The sequence below is a fragment of the Ambystoma mexicanum genome, chromosome 7q (assembly GCF_040938575.1).
Source record: "Ambystoma mexicanum isolate Mex_15411 chromosome 7q, UKY_AmexF1_1, whole genome shotgun sequence".
NCBI lineage: Eukaryota > Metazoa > Chordata > Amphibia > Caudata > Ambystomatidae > Ambystoma > Ambystoma mexicanum.
This window is the reverse complement of record NC_090941.1, coordinates 992,163,821-992,179,428: the sequence shown is the minus strand read 5'-3', so window position 1 is coordinate 992,179,428 and position 15,608 is coordinate 992,163,821. Positions and strand designations below refer to the sequence as shown.

The 15,608-nt window shown below is 46.8% G+C and overlaps 1 protein-coding gene across 2 annotated transcripts in view; it reads left to right on the top strand.

Moving 5' to 3' along the window:
• C2CD3 (C2 domain containing 3 centriole elongation regulator) overlaps window positions 1-15,608 on the top strand; it is a 594,096-nt gene that overhangs the window by 294,925 nt on the left and 283,563 nt on the right. For both annotated transcript variants that reach the window (XM_069640138.1, XM_069640137.1), the window contains one exon: window positions 8,136-8,759. In XM_069640138.1, coding sequence (XP_069496239.1) covers window positions 8,136-8,759 — 624 coding nt within the window. The remainder of the gene's footprint in view (window positions 1-8,135; window positions 8,760-15,608) is intronic.

The window sequence follows — 15,608 nt, the reverse complement described above, 5'->3', positions numbered from 1 at the left end:
TCAGGGGATTCTTCTTCCACCAAGTTAGCTAGGGGTGGAGATGGGGTCACTGGGGTGACCTGGAGTTTGTTTTAGTAAAAGCTCTTTTATTTGGGGAAGGTTTGGGATTGACGCACTTCTTCCTTTTTGAGACTCTGGATTTCTCCTTGGTCTTAGTGGGGAGGTCTCTTAAGGTTACCGCCCTGGCTTTTCTTGCAAGCTCCATATTCTTCTTAGAAGAGGGTTTTAGTGGACTGGAGACTACACCCAGGGCCTTCAAGTCGTTTCCCAACTGTACCCTACCAGGCATTTCAGGTTGAACACTGATTGTGATTCTAACACTCATATCATTGCATTTAATGCTAGCTGGTGTTATGGGACACATTTGGGCAGGGCCTCCTGCTAACTTGGTGAGCCTTTTGGACGCCTTAGCTACATCCTCAGGTTGGAAGAAACTTTCATCCACCACAGTTATGCTAGCCCCAGTGGCTCCGATGGCCGGAGTGTCCTGTCCATTTACATGTACACAGTCCTTATAATATTCTTTAGTATTATCAGGGATGGGGTTATAGACCTCTATGTTCTGTTCTTCCCACAGTCCTAGGGACACTTAAGAAACTCTACTTGAACATCACTGGGCTCTTCAGCCTGAGTGTGAAAGCTGGCACCTGTCACAAGAACGTGTTGCCCTTGGGTGAAGGCTAAAGAGACAGATGGGATACTATAAGATTTGCCCTTGCATCTGGGATCTCCTTTCACGTGGTCACCCAACACACAAACTACACATTTACCAAAGGTTCTTTGGAATGGGTTTTTTTGGTAACCACACTCTGATTTGGGTCCTGAGGTTTCACTAGCCCTATGAGGTTTATGGAGGAATTTACCGTTGCAATTCTCGTGGGCGTCTTTTGGTGGGGGATTTATGGAATGATCTTCCCCATCCTTCTTATGTTTCTTTCTATGAGGGGTCAGAAATGAGAGACGGACACAAAGTTGTATTTTTCTCAATGTTTGTCATATTTATTAAAAGTAGACGGGTGGGATAAACGCCCATCTGTCCATACCCTAGCGAGAATGTTCCTACCTAGCCAACCAAAAACTAAAGAAAGATGACCTTGTGTCCAAATATATCTGACCCTCCGTCTAACATATATAACCAAAGTGTATCTGGTTTCAGTTCAAGAAAACTGTGCAAAAGTTCAAACATTATCATTCTCACAAAGTACTCCTTGAGAGCAGGGTTTGGTTCCCTTCCCCTGAATCAATTCAGGAAGACTTTTGAAAGAGTTCTGATTCACTGAAGTCCTATTTAGTTCAGGAAAAATGTCTTTTCCATCCAATACGTCCTTCAACTTGATAAAATAAATGTATCTTTCACAGAACACTTGTTCAAAGCCAAAGCAACTGTTACTTCCACAATCACAATTATTCTTCTGGTGAAATGCTTTTTTCCAGACAGCACAGCAAATGTCTTGTGTTATACAACAGTTTGATAAAGTTAATGGTTTCTTTCCACAACACGTTTTGGTTACCACATTGCTTCAAAGCAGCTGTTTCATTCCTGGTTTACTCGCCTGCCAGGAAGAAAAGCTCCTACAACTACAAAAGGTCTCTTCTGCTAGTGGTAATATTTGTTCCAAGGTTCTCCACACCATTATCCTGTGTGAGGAGGGTTGCCCAATGTTTGCCTGTCTAGCGGGGCCTCCGCTTCCGAGCGTCTGCAACACTCCCACGCAATTCTGTTGCTGCACTCTTGCATCATCTCACCCTGGGGTCGCCTTCACTTCCCTTTCCAAACCTCTGCCATTTGCCACTCAGTCATACTTTCAGGACCCGCACCCACTGTATATCTCCCGGCTCACTATGCACTGCACGCTCCACACTTGGTGCTTTTCACCTGCTGCCTCCAAAGCCCATGTGTTCGGTTCTTTGCACTCGCCTCAGATGTTTCTGGCATCACTGACTTTCCTCTGCTGGCCCTGTTTCCCCATCTGCCTCAGTCTCCTGAGCACCACGCTGCGAGGTAGAGCGGCACTACCTCGTACTGCAGCTCGCAGGCATTCGCAGTCACTGCTCTCTTCAAGGCTGCTTCTGTTTCGGTGCTCATAACTTCACTCTCTTCCCCTATGAGCCTTCTTTGGACCAAACATCCCTGACCTCTTCCCTCGACCACTAACGTTGTTGAATCTGAACAGGGAGGATTCTACCGCACTTGTGCCGCCATTAATCATTGCTGGGCGAAGGGGATGACAATTCAGGCAACCATGTCACCTGCCCTTCTGGAGGTCTCGTTGTGCCCTATTTTTAGATCACAAAGGCCCAGCCGCACCAGTCGGTAAATGACTACAGACCCCTGGACTTCATCAGTAGTGAGGATGTGATTCTGACCCCCCATTCCGCATAGCCCCCACCGGGCCCCTAGCAATGTCCATTGAACCTCTTAAAAGGACTTCAGAAACTGTTGGATGCCATAGATCAGATTCAGCTGGAGAGTCTGCACTAAGGTTACTTTTCGCGTTTCTTTGCCCTTCTCAAGAAGGACAAAGCTTAGATGTAGGATGATCAAGATGTTTACTTCGGGGCATATTCTGTCCTCTGATGGAGGGGGATGGGATTGCTTGTGTTCTAAATGTGCAGGATGCCTGCATGCACATTCCGTCTTTGAGGCGCCACAGGACGTTTCTTTGCTTTTCTACCCACAACACTCACTGAGAACAGGTTGAAGCTGTATTAGCTTCATGACCAGCCTGGCATGGGGGAGGACGAGGATGTTGGAGGCCATCCGTTCTAACAGACACTGAATCTTTATTGCTGTGCATTGAGTATATGCGCAGGTTCCGCTTGGTTGAGTGGGTAGACCCTGCCTGAGTACAGTTCCAGAAAAGGCCAATGCACTGTATTCTCGAATTTCTAAGTTGATATTGAGGCCCAGTGCAAAGGCCAGTTGGTCGACATAGTGGACTGAATTCACCACCCATGAGGGTGTGGCAGTGCGAAAGAGCAAGTCGTCTTGGCACGGATATATGTGGTCACCTTGGAGGCGTAGGTGTGGTGTAAGTGCTTGCATTACTTTGGGAAATACCCTCAGTGCGGAACGCAAACTTAAGGGCAGTATTTTGAACGTGATCTTTTCTGAATTCCTTTTGTAAATACTATTCCTTGGACTCCAGCTCTGGGGCAGATGTCCAGTTGGTCCAATGGTTGCCCCGGAGTCTTTTTGGATGATGTTTTGGTTTACTCTTGGTAGCGGAGCAGGGTCATTATATGATGCATCAAAACACGCTATAATGCTAAATAAGAGAATATACACTCACATATGATGATGGTAATATTATTTTATCTTCTTTAAAGGTAAGTAAATCATCTGTAGGTTACTCACACCAGGAACATGGCACCTTAACCCTGATATGCATGGGGTATCTCAAGTTGCACATCAGAGATTGGCCCCAGATGAGGCTTCAGATTTGTACTAGTCAGAGGAAAAAGTTGGTCAACACAAAAATTGGAAAATTAGAAGGTACAGGTATCTGGCACTAGAAGTACGGTTTTGCCCTTTTTTTTACCTTAAAAGACAACCACCATCCAAAACATTGGCATTCACATTCTTGATAAAGGAGACTCCTGCCTTGTTGTCCTACTCTACCTTGCTGCTGCCTCTTTACACAGTCAACCACAGAGCACTCCTAAACATCCTGGACGGGTTTCGACTAAGTCATCCTACTGTGTTTAGTGTCCTACCTGGCAAACCGAGAACAGATCCCTTTGAAATCCAATAGCTAAAGACTCCATATGATGTTCTTCTCTTCTTATTCATCTTTATGTTCAACCTTTACATGGAGCCACTGTCATTAGCCCTGCACATCAAGATAGACCAGTATTCTGATAATTTGCTACTGTGCCTGAAGGTCATCTGTGTCGACACATCTGCTATTAGGCCTGCTTATCGCAAACAGGCTTGGATGTCAAATAATGATGTTCACATGAAACCATAACTTGCAAATATTCAAAACATCCTGCTTGTGGTTATAGTGGGTTTATAGTCATAATATCGAAAACATAATTTCGAATTACAAAAATGTCGAAAAAAAATGTCGAATTCAAAAATGTCGAAAACACATACACATATAATAGAAAAAGTCATTAATTCGAAAATAAAATGTCGAAAAACCAATGTTAAAATAACTATGTAAAATGTCACAAATACTAGTTTTTTTATGGGGGGGTCCCCCCTCCTCCCCATCCCCCCCAACACCCCCCATGGATATACCTTTAATTTAAAAAAAAATATATTTAATAAAACATTAATTAAATAATTAATTATTTTAAAAAAACCATCCCAAACCCCTACCCCAACACCCCCCCTCCTCCCCATCCCCTCCACCCACCATGGATATACCTTTAATTATTTAAAAAAATGATGTTTAATAAAGTATTATTAATTATTTATTTAAACATTAATTCGAAAAAAAATCGAAAACAATTCGACATTTTTATTTTCGAATAAATATTTTCGACATTTTGACTTTCGAAAATGTTGTATTCGAAAATATCACTGGACACCGTTATAGTGCACTGGTTGCTTGTAATGTACCAATATGTAACCCTTTCTAGAAGCTTTGTGTCCAACCATTATGAGAAAATGTCACCCTAAGCAGTATACTGACCCCAGTGTTCAAGATCACCTGGAACCACCCCATTGTAGATGTAATCCTTGCATGTAAGCTGAGTGCATTGCTACTCTCTGCCTTTGGAATTGACCATTTGTTCATTTGAATTCGGGACATCGTGGAAAATGATCTGTCTGACAAGGCAAGTCCTATCAGTCTCATCTCGCTATCAAAGGATCATGCCACGGTCCATACATGATTAAAGAACTGCCACACAAGCACTATTAATGTATCAATTACTTATTAACACTTCAAGTTACTCTGACAAATGCATTATTTTTCAAGTGACTGGGCTTTTATGTACTTTTCAACCCAATACATAGCACTGATTTTGTTTAATGAATGTTTGCTGATCACTTTTATTTGTAAGTAATATACTTCCCTTCATTATTTGTTGGCACCTATTTGATCTTGTTTATCCCCTTATCTTCCTTTCCCTGTTTAGTTTTTTCTTTTTCCCCGTTTTCTTTTATTGTGCCTTTTCCCTTGCATCTTATTGTTATCCCATTATTTTAGTTTGTTTCAATATGTATCTTGTATTTATATAATTCATTTTCTTTTTTTTATCTCTTTGATGTTTGTATGTACTTTCATTGAGTTGGTATCTCATGGAGTTGGCTCTTGAGTTTGAATGGTACCTACGTAGTAGAATGAACATATACACTTTATATTCTCCAGGCATTATTCCTGCCCCATAGTGGACCACACTAACATCTTGTTTTTGAAATTCACTGATGCATTATCTGCTGCATTTTTTGCATCTGGAGGCGGACTCCAAAGTATTTTAGCATTTTCATGCTTTATCATTAGTAGTATCTCATTTAATGTACAAATAGACAATTGGTCAATTAGCCTACTTTTGTATGTTGTGTGGTGAAGTCACACGCTGGAGGATGGGGCCTTGGGCCCCGGGTTTGCCACCTGCTCTCTGATGCAGGCATTCAGGGTGGTTTATATAGAGGATCCCCCACATCCGACTTCAACTCAATCACCCCTAACAGGCAATCTCCATTGCTTCTTGGGAGGTGTAGGTCTACTGGCAAATGTCCAGAAAGTGTGTTTGAGAAACCAGCCAACCACATGCCAACCTTCACATCTGTCCGGATGTCAAATGGGTAAAAACAGTCAATCCAAGTTACTGGAAAGCCCAGGTTCATGCACAGTCTTGGTGATATGCAGACATTGAATCAAAGATAGAGACCTACATGGTTTCATGTTAGAAGAGACTGCAACCCCTGGAATGAATTGCCGCGGCATAGGCAATTAAATTAAATGAATGATTCCCACATGGCAGATACAGACTTTTGAGATGTTGGCTGCTAGAGCCGCAGTGCGGTCCACCAGCTAACATGTAACCGCTTCGGAATATGTAGTCTGCTGAGGTTGTACCCGGTCACACAACATGCACACTCTAGGCACACAGCTGTTCTCACTCAGGAAACTATATTCTCAGGCCCCAATCCAACTGACATATAAAAGAGAGAGGCTGCAAAAATGGAGTGTGAGAGTTAGGAATCAAGGCATAGAGTTGCAGAGTAGAGGACCGTGGTGCAGCCAGGAGGTGAAGATGAGAGGGAGAGACGTTTAGGAGGGACGGAAAAGAGTGGAAGCGGTGGAGATGAGAGAGCGAGAATAAAGGAGGAGGTGGAAGGAGGGAAAATAAAGGAGGTGGAGAGGGGAGAGAAGATCAGAGGCAGTTGGAAGATGAAAACGGTGTGGATCAGAAGAAAAAAGTGGAAAAACAGCCAGAGTAGGTGGAGAGGCAATAGAGGAGTGGAGTAGTAGAGAGGGTAAAAAGGAGTGGGAGAAGACCAGAGGAGTGTGGTGGGGAGAGAGAAACTGAGGAGGATGAAAGTAGAAAGAACAGACCAGATGGAGGTGTAGTAAGGGAGGAGCTGAGGAGGAGAGGGGCCTGGGAACCGAGGTGGGAGCAAGAGAATTATAATTGTTCTTTTATAATGCGCTTCATACCAACGAGTGGCTTCTAAGCGCAGGCTCTGGATTCTAACCTAAGTTGTGCTGCGTTGTCTTGCTTCCAACACAAACGTGTTGCCCCGAGCTATCCTTCCTCCCCAGTGAACAAAGAGCATAGCGAGGCAGAACAGAGAGAGCGAGGAGAAGGACAAAAACTAGGACGATGACAGTGGGTATTGAGAGACAGTCCCCTAACCTCAATTCTACCAATAAACACATCTGGGGAAGGGCATAAAGGTCCCTGGGAGGGGCCTGAAAGGCATCCATTTGGGGCTACTCGCTGGTGTGGGGGTGGTGGGGAGACTGATGAACCCAGAGATCCAAAGGTCCTGAAAGTGTCAGAGTCCTGCAACCTGTTCAGAAGACCCAATGCACATCGGGTGGATGTGCAAGGTGTAGGCGGGAAGGGAGGAGAGACTGACTCTAGCTCTCTGCATGTGGGTTGACTATGTACCACATACAGTTCTATCACCAACAGCCTAAAAGGTGGAGATGGGGCAACCAACAGTGTTCTGAGTGAGTGCGAGAGGGGAATTAGATCTTGTAGTCATGAACCAAGAGGTTTTGGTTGACATGTATGGGCTAGACGCATCGGGATTTTTTGGCTAAATGTATTCACCCTGATGGCTCAGTGCTCTTTTCATGTGGGTGGTTGCCCAAACAGTAGAATATAAAACCACGTAGGTAGAGATTGCCAAATTGATCTTAAAAAACACACAGCCCACTGGATGTGGGGTGTGCTGAGAAACCAGTACTTTCTGGGTTCCTTGCTAGTTTAGATGATAGCCCACGGTTGGTCTTGGTGATATCTTGTGGTGTTGTGGTGGAGCCACAACAGGTCTGGTCAACCGGTTTTGATGGTTCACTAGTGGTTGTAGACCATCTTCTTCAGGACACAAACAGGATTCATGTGTTAAACAACCTTAAGAAACAATATTAAAGCCCTTTTTATTCTCAGTTTGTGGAGCTATTAAAGCCATCCATGACCATGTGCATGGGAACGCATTCGATGTGTGTTTATTTTTTGATTGGCGAATGACTGTTGGTATACATTGTTATACATGGCAATTTGATCAAATACAATACATTTTTTTACATTAGCAAGTACTTTAAAGAAGATGTACAGAATACTTTCGAAAGGGATTAGCCAAGACCATTGAATTTGATGAATACTTGTATTTGTGCTCATTTCTGGCACCTTAAGGAATTTAAGAAAATGTTGTAATGTTGTCTTTTTATTGCTATGCAAATCTTTGTATTTTAGGGATGATTTGTAGAAAATCTAGAAAGCTCTTATCTTTATGATCTGCCTTGCTGCAATGTCATGGCCTGCTAGCAGGTTTTACCATTTTTGTCTGTTATCACGTTTGAGCCCAGTACCGCATAGGTTTATTGGTAATGTTTAATTCAGTCTAAAACACATTTTTCTTGTATCACCTGTCAAACATATCGTTTTACAAGGTGTTTTTTTACTACATTCCTCACAGGCATATGTTTTCTTCAAACCCGTTTTAGGTATTAGCGGCTGGTATCCTGTGAGTGTGCCGGAAGACATGCAACGTTCCCATTCTGCAAGTATTCTACAGACTGTTGTGGGAGGCTTGGATCTCTCTATTGCCTTTGCCCATCGCACTGATCGAGATCGTGTTGTGGATGCTGCTCAGGCTCTGGGCTGGCCCCTGGAGGAGGAAAGGCAGGAAGACAGCCTAGGGGACAGCGATGAATGGCAACGGAAGGAAAATCTGATCACTATGTCTGTTTCCATTCCAAGGGTGTGGCTGCCAGTGCAGTGCATGCTATTTGCTGGGCAAAAGCATGTTCACAAAAGCACTCACTGTTATCTCCGGTACAAGCTTTATAATGGCGAACCGATCTGTACTTCACTCACAAGACCAAAGGTGTCGGAGGATGGGAAGCAAGTGACTGTGATGTTTGAGCAGACTAGATCAGTGGAGCTAACCAAGGACCAGCCATTGGTCTGGTACCTCAGAGAAGAGAGGTTGGAAATCCAGGTGTGGCGAGCATATGGAAAGGACCCCACTGTGGAAAGGCCACTGGACACCGACCGCCTTATTGGTTGTGCTTATGTTGACCTTTCACCACTACGAGAGAGAACACCTAGAAAGCTAACAGTCAGTGGTAAATATAAAAGTCTTTTCTGCTTTTTGTTTGCGCATGTGTTGTTTAACTGTTAGCTTTCCTCTTTGCCTACTGGTTTTGTACATACTTTGGCCATGGAAACTATGCATTACCTTATTTTGATAACATGCCCTGTCCTGCCCATTACCTCCCAGTTACCTCCATTTAAGGTGTTTGTGAGATTTTGAATCCACATAAATGGAGCTCCAGATGGGGCCACCTCCCACCTAGATTTTAGCAAATTCTTACCACAATGTAACATTAGCATTAAAGGAAGCAAAAAACCTTACCCTTGCGGCAAGTACAATAAACAAATCCTGGAATAAGAGTAATAATTTAAGAGCAAACAAATCTCAGACAAAGTCTGGTTGGACAGTGTAGGGTCACGTCTGTGGCAACAAACTTCAGGAACAAGAACCAGCTGGCTAGAAACCTGGGTTGCCTGTTATGTACAATGTGTAGTTTTCTCCGTAACGAAGCCCTGCCAGCATCTTGTCAGCCTCGCTGGCTTAGAAGGGTGTTTTGGTTTACCCAAGAGAGATGCTATGCACCATTTGACTCCAAGATTTACGTTATTGACCCGTTCTCTGTCCCTGTATGGAATTCCCTGTCATTTGGCTTTGGAAACCCCCAACGGAAGAAATTATGGATAACTGCAAATAGAATGCCCACCATCTCTTCGATCATGGATTTAACTTCATGCCAGAAGCCTCTCAAATTCTGGTATTCCCACCATGAGTTAATATAAGAGCCAACTGCCCCACACCCCCTGCTGCATAGGTCAGAGTTACTTGAATAAAACTATCCATCAGGGGTGTAGTGTTGCTGCTACAAATGTATAATCGATCTCTGACACATGGACACTGTTAGAGAGAATTATCATTTGTATGTTTAATCCCCTCTCCTAGTGAGACCCCAGCACTTTTTGCTGGACTTCTGGACCTTTTTCTTTAACCCTGAATGAGTGGAGCCTTTTTCCCCTCATTCCCTCTTATGGAACTCTTTCCTTTGTATTTTACTATCCTATGGAGACTACTTTCCTCCATATCTTTTGAAGGCATATGTATTTTTACTATGGCAGCACACAGCTCTTTATGGGCAGTGTTACTGGGGACCCTTAGGGCCCTCCTTTGAGATTCTTTTCTATATTGTAGAGTGTAACTACAGTTCTTAAGGATAGAGAGATACTTTGTATCCCGCCTAAAACTGTATAGCCTGAGAGCTTGGCACACACATCACCTTAGGTGGAGTAATTGTAATTGGTAATTTATAACGCACATAATACCCAGAGGTTTCTAAGCACAGACCCGGGGATCGAACCTATGTTGCTTTGCGTCGTCTTGCTTCCAAGGCGAGCGCGTTGTCCCTGAGCTATTCTCCCAGGTTCTTCTTTAAGATTATCTTTCTGTATCCTCAAGTAACTACAGTTCTTAAGAATAGAGAGATACCCCCTCCCAAAACTCTATAGTTTGAGAGATTGCCACACACCACCTTCAGTCGAGTGCCAAACGGATTCTTAGTATCCCACTTCTCTCTTCTCCTGTAACTTTTATGTCACATACATAATCTCCTAGTTATGGCTGGTGGCAGTGGACTTGTTCTGCCAACGATTGTGCACATTTTCTACTGCAGGCTATGTCCATAGCCTCCGTTATACACAATAGGGTCACCCAAGTATTAACTTGGTGGCTCCTTTCTTTTTTTGCCATTACTTGCATGGTTGTTCTTTGTCAGCCTTCTTCAACAGTCCTTGTTGGGGGAAGCCTGTGTGTGTGTTTTGCCTTTGGCGGGATCCCTTGGGTGTCCTGCTCTAGGCTCCAGTGTGTCTGGTCAGGCAGGAAGTGAGGGAGGAGTTTTTCACTCCCTTCCCCTTCCCTTTGTATGCCTGAGTACCTGAATGGAACCAGCTCCCACTGCGGGTCTGGCTGTCCTGATTGGACAGCCACCTGCCCCTTTCTGTAAATTGCTGAGAGAGATTGCAGAAGAGTTTGTGCTGCAACTGTATAAAAGGTGAGGCTCCAGAGGTGAAAGGCAGGTCGACCTAGAAACTGAAGTAACTGAAGAAGACGACGACCAGAGACACCTGCAGACCATTTGCAACATTATGAAGCGACCACTGCTGTCCTGACCCTGTTTTCTGTGCGTCAGAGGAGCTCCGAAGACGAGGTTGTCCCTTCAACTGATGGGAACAACCAGTCTCAAGACGAACTTTGATTTGAGCCATCTCCCGAGGTCCTGTGAGACAGAGCTGTGAAACCCCAATACAGGGAGACCTGCTGCCCATTCTGAGTGCATCGTCCTGGAGAGGCCGAACTCGTCCAAATCTTTGCTGAGCCCTCAAAGGCACTCCAAAGTTCTGATCAACCTCACCTAGACCCACTCAGCAGAGTGTGAGACTGAAAGAAGCGAAGAAGATTGACAGAGTGAATCACGTCCATTGCTGGTGCTGCAGAAAAGGTGCCAAAACTGCAGAGTGATCAGGGAAGTTGCTGAAAGCCGTCTCAGAGGTCGTCCTGCGAGACTGCTGCTGAGAGATCCCGTCCATTGTCCTGACTTTTACCATCGGACCAAGGAATCCGGGGGGGTCGGGTCCAGCGCTGCCACATAGAGGAAAATCCAGCCACAATCCTTTTTTCAAACCTAAGGTACTGTGGGAAGAAAGGCATTGCTTACCTTGAGGTGTCCAGGGTAACCCCCTATTACCTCGTATTCAAGCCTCTACTTGTGTCCTTTTAGCAAGTCCTTTAACAGGGTCTGCAACGTTGATTGTGTCCACTTGCATCTTAGAGACTAGAGACTGTAAAGTATCCACGGGAACTTTCGTATTCTACTGCTTGTCACAACATTGAGCCCTCTCCGAACTTCCTTTAGCTAGGGTTGCGTTTTGGGCTTTAAAAGACTTGCTGTGTGAGGAAACCACCTCTATAACCCCAATAACTGCTAGTGTAACACTAACCAACAATTTTCCTTCCCAAAAGTCACTATCTTATGTGTATACAGAGTAAATGTCTTTACTGTATTTCTGCTAAACTTTGCGAGTGCCCTTATTACCAATAATACGGTAGAACTGTCATTACAGTCAAAATGCTGTAACAAATGTAGCCACAAGCAACTACAAACTAAGCAGTGGCCTTTGAAAAGTATTCTAAAGTATTCCCATGTGTTCTGGTTTATTGTGCTAAGTATTTCAAAGTGATTCTACTGTAAATATAATCTATATTTTAATATACATTTATGTGTAAGTGTTCCTTTGATGGGCTTTACTAATTGGGTTTAGTGTACTTAACTACAGCTCACATCTTCCTCTTAAGATAGGCCTGACTGATCTGCCACTCTACCAAGGTTCCCTTGTACCCACTCACTTTTGTGAGAATAGCTTTGGCTCTTCTCCACGCTTACATTGATTGGGTTTTGGCTAACCTCGCATAGTTACTCTGTTCACTATAAGTAGGGTGGCCTCTGAAAATCTGCCCACCTGGCCAGATACTAGAAATCCATCTTAACACTGCCTCACAGCAGACTGGTGTGTGGGGTGGGGCAGTGGCAGTGTCTGCCATTGGTCTCCCTTCAGGGCCACAGGGCTCTTAACATTTCCTCATGCCATGTAACTGTACTTAATGGGCCTTGGCAGCCGGCCCTCTTCTTTAGCACACTTGGGACACAAGAAGGTCACACATTGCTCCCAGGTGTGGCTTAGCTGGTGGTCTAGCAGTTCAATAGGATTGCAGAGGGCACCAGGCCCCTTAGAGTTTTAGGCGTGACCCTGAGAAACGTCCTTTGAAGTCGCCATCCTGGGTCCATCTCTGTCGAGATTGAAATGAATCTCGATGACTTCAAATGAAACTGTTTCAAAAACCACATAATGTTTTTAAATTAGAGTATAAAAAGAAGTTAACAGATGTAAATGCATTAATTTACATTTCAAACTTGACACCCTGTGCAAGTAAATGCCATCTTTTCATGGATAGGATCTAGATATTTCTCTTATCTCGAGTGTTCACAACACCTGAAGTATGTACCTACAGAAGAAGTGGGAGAATATTTGTAATCCAACGTCCTACGTCTTCAAATATGCATTTGTGGCATTTTTGTCATTGCGAGTCGCAGTAGGTCTTGGAGGCACCTTTGGTGGATGAGAAGTACAGCCAAGTGACTTTCTCCAGCATGGGGTCTGGCATGGATTCACATGCTCATGAATATTCCCTGTCGTCAGGCTGGGAATCCTCGGTAAAGAAAAAACCAGTATCAGTTTCGTTTCTGATCTGTCTTTCGTAGTAATAACCAATCACTGGTCTCTGCGTCATACTGACCACAGCCAATGACTGCCCTCTACCTAAGCACCGCCTCTGGCAGCTATCTTCAGATTTTTACCGCACGTTCATGTGTTGGGATCCTCGTGCTATTGCTCTCGAGCGTTAGTGCTATTTTTTCACGTTTTTTCTCAAAAACTTCGTTTTTTTCGGTCAAAAGAGCCTCAAGCTCCACCGACTCTCCATCCGATCAACGGGGACCCGTGTCGGATTCGTCTGCGCCCCTCAAGGGTGAAGATTTCATCGAGCTATGTTTTTGGAGGACTCCAGAAGCTTCTCAGGCCCGGACATGGCCCTGGAGAAGGGAAGCTCGACGCCCGGAAAGCTGTTCAGGGTCTGCCCTGGATGCCAGCTGCAGAACGTCTTTAAGGAGGACGAACACTCCTTTTGTCTCTACTGCTTACATGAGGACAAGACGCACGTGGAGAAGGACTGTGCGTTTTGCAGCAATATGTCGGAGCGGACCATGAAGGACCGCCATCAACGCCTCGCCAACTGGCTGGAAGGGAAGAGCCCGTCAGGCGAGAAGAAGAGGAAGAAATCCGAGCGGTCTTCTAAGACGTTTGAGGACGCCCCGGCGATGGGGGTCCAACACAAGGCTAAGCACCGCGAGTCCGCTGGCACCGGGAGCGCCGAACCGTCGGGCTCTACGGGCGCTAGGCAGGGCGCACCCTCCCCGGCACCTTCAGCCACGAGCCAACGCTCTGGGTCGGGTAAGAGGAAGGGCGAGGCTCCTGGAGAGGCCCCGGTTGAGCTCGAAGGCCGCATCGGAGGGGGAGCGAGGCAGTGTCCCCCCCCTCAAGGATAAGGCGGTGAGTGCACCTAAGGTGGTGAAGGCCTTAATCCATCCGGCCAAGCCCTCTATCGATACTGTCGCGGCGGCCCTGGCTCAGCCTGTGGAGGCTACACCAGTGGTGGCGATCTCGGGGCTCAGAGTCTCCCTGCCACCTCGGAGGGAGTCCTCTTTTGTGCCCATCGATAGGACCCCCGTGAAATCCCCGGCGGGGAAGGAAAAGGGGGGGCAGGGCGTCGTCGTAGATTCGGCTCCAACCTCGGAGGAAGAGCTGATCGAGGTCTTAAGCCACGGCCTTGGCATGGATGAAGACCGGCCCGTCGGGATGGATCCCGACGCAGGTGACGACGACATCGTCGAGGGTGCCGACGGGGCCCCTGATCGCCCGTCGGATTCCCCTCTGCCAGCGCCGCAAGACAACTCGGCGGCCATTTTGTTGGCTATACAGTCCTTATGCTCAGAGATAAGGACAAGACTACCGTTGCCGACGGAGGAACCTCTCCCGTCGGAGGATCCTGAACCGGAACCTTCGGGTGTTCCCCCGCCCAAGAAAAGAAGGATTCACCCTCCACCTCCTTTTCAGCCGTCACGACCCGTCCAGCCCTCCTCCCCGTCCACCCGAGGGGATGATACGGGGACTGACACGGCAGCGACGGGTACGGACGACGAGGTATACGACGAGGATCTGCCGTCGTCACCTCCCACCAGGGCTTCTCCGCCCGACGAGATTGGATCGTTCCACTCCATGATCGCCAGGGCATCCGAGCTTTTCCAACTCTGCCCTGAGGAGAAGAAAAAGGAAGGATTCCTTTATCAACGGCGCAAGGCCAAGAGGAAGACGGTCCTCGCGGTGCCTCTACTGGACGACATTTGGGATGAGGGCCTCGCCCTCCTCAAGAACCCTTCCACGACGCCAGCTAGAAGAGACCGGTACGAGAAGAAGTACCGGGTCCCGGACGCGGCCCCCCTGTGCCTCCGGGCGCAGCCTACCCCGGACTCCGTCGTCTCCGCGGCAGCCAGGAAGAAAGCGGGGGGGGTGCGGCCTCCACATCGACTTCCCCACCGGACGGCGAGGGAAAGAAATTGGACGCTATGGGACGCAGGGTCATCTCGTCTGCAGCGACGACGATTAAAGCGGCCAACGCCTTGGCTATCGTGGCCCGCTACGACAGGGAGCTATGGTACAAACTGGCTCCCCTGCTGGACTTCCTACCGGACGACAAGAGGGCAGATGCCCTGGAGATCCTACAGGAAGGTGAGGTGGCGTCGGACCACGCCATCACTATTGCGACGGACATCGCCGACACTGGGTTTCGCCAGTTGGGCAACGGCGTGTGCCTTAGGCGGCGTGGATGGCTCAAGGCTACGGACTTCCGTCAAGACGTACAGACCAGACTCCTGGACATGCCGTTCGATGGGAACAACCTGTTTGGGAAAACAGTGGACGATTCCCTTCAGGCCATTAAAGCGGACACTGAGACGGCCCGGGCCCTTGGGGTTCTGCAGCAACGACGGACGCCCTTTCGGAGCAGCGGAGGCAAGGGCGCCTATAAAGGTTCCGGCGGCGGTTTCTCCACCTACCGTCAAGCGGCCCGCTCGTCGTCTCAGGAGGCCTACAGAGGACGAGGAAAGTCTGGCGGACCCCGCCGTCGTCGCCAAGGAGGTCAAGGCGGCAAAGCCTCGTCGAAACAGGATTGAACCGGCCGTGGGGTCGGGCCCCCGCCGAAGCACCCCGGTGGGAGGCCG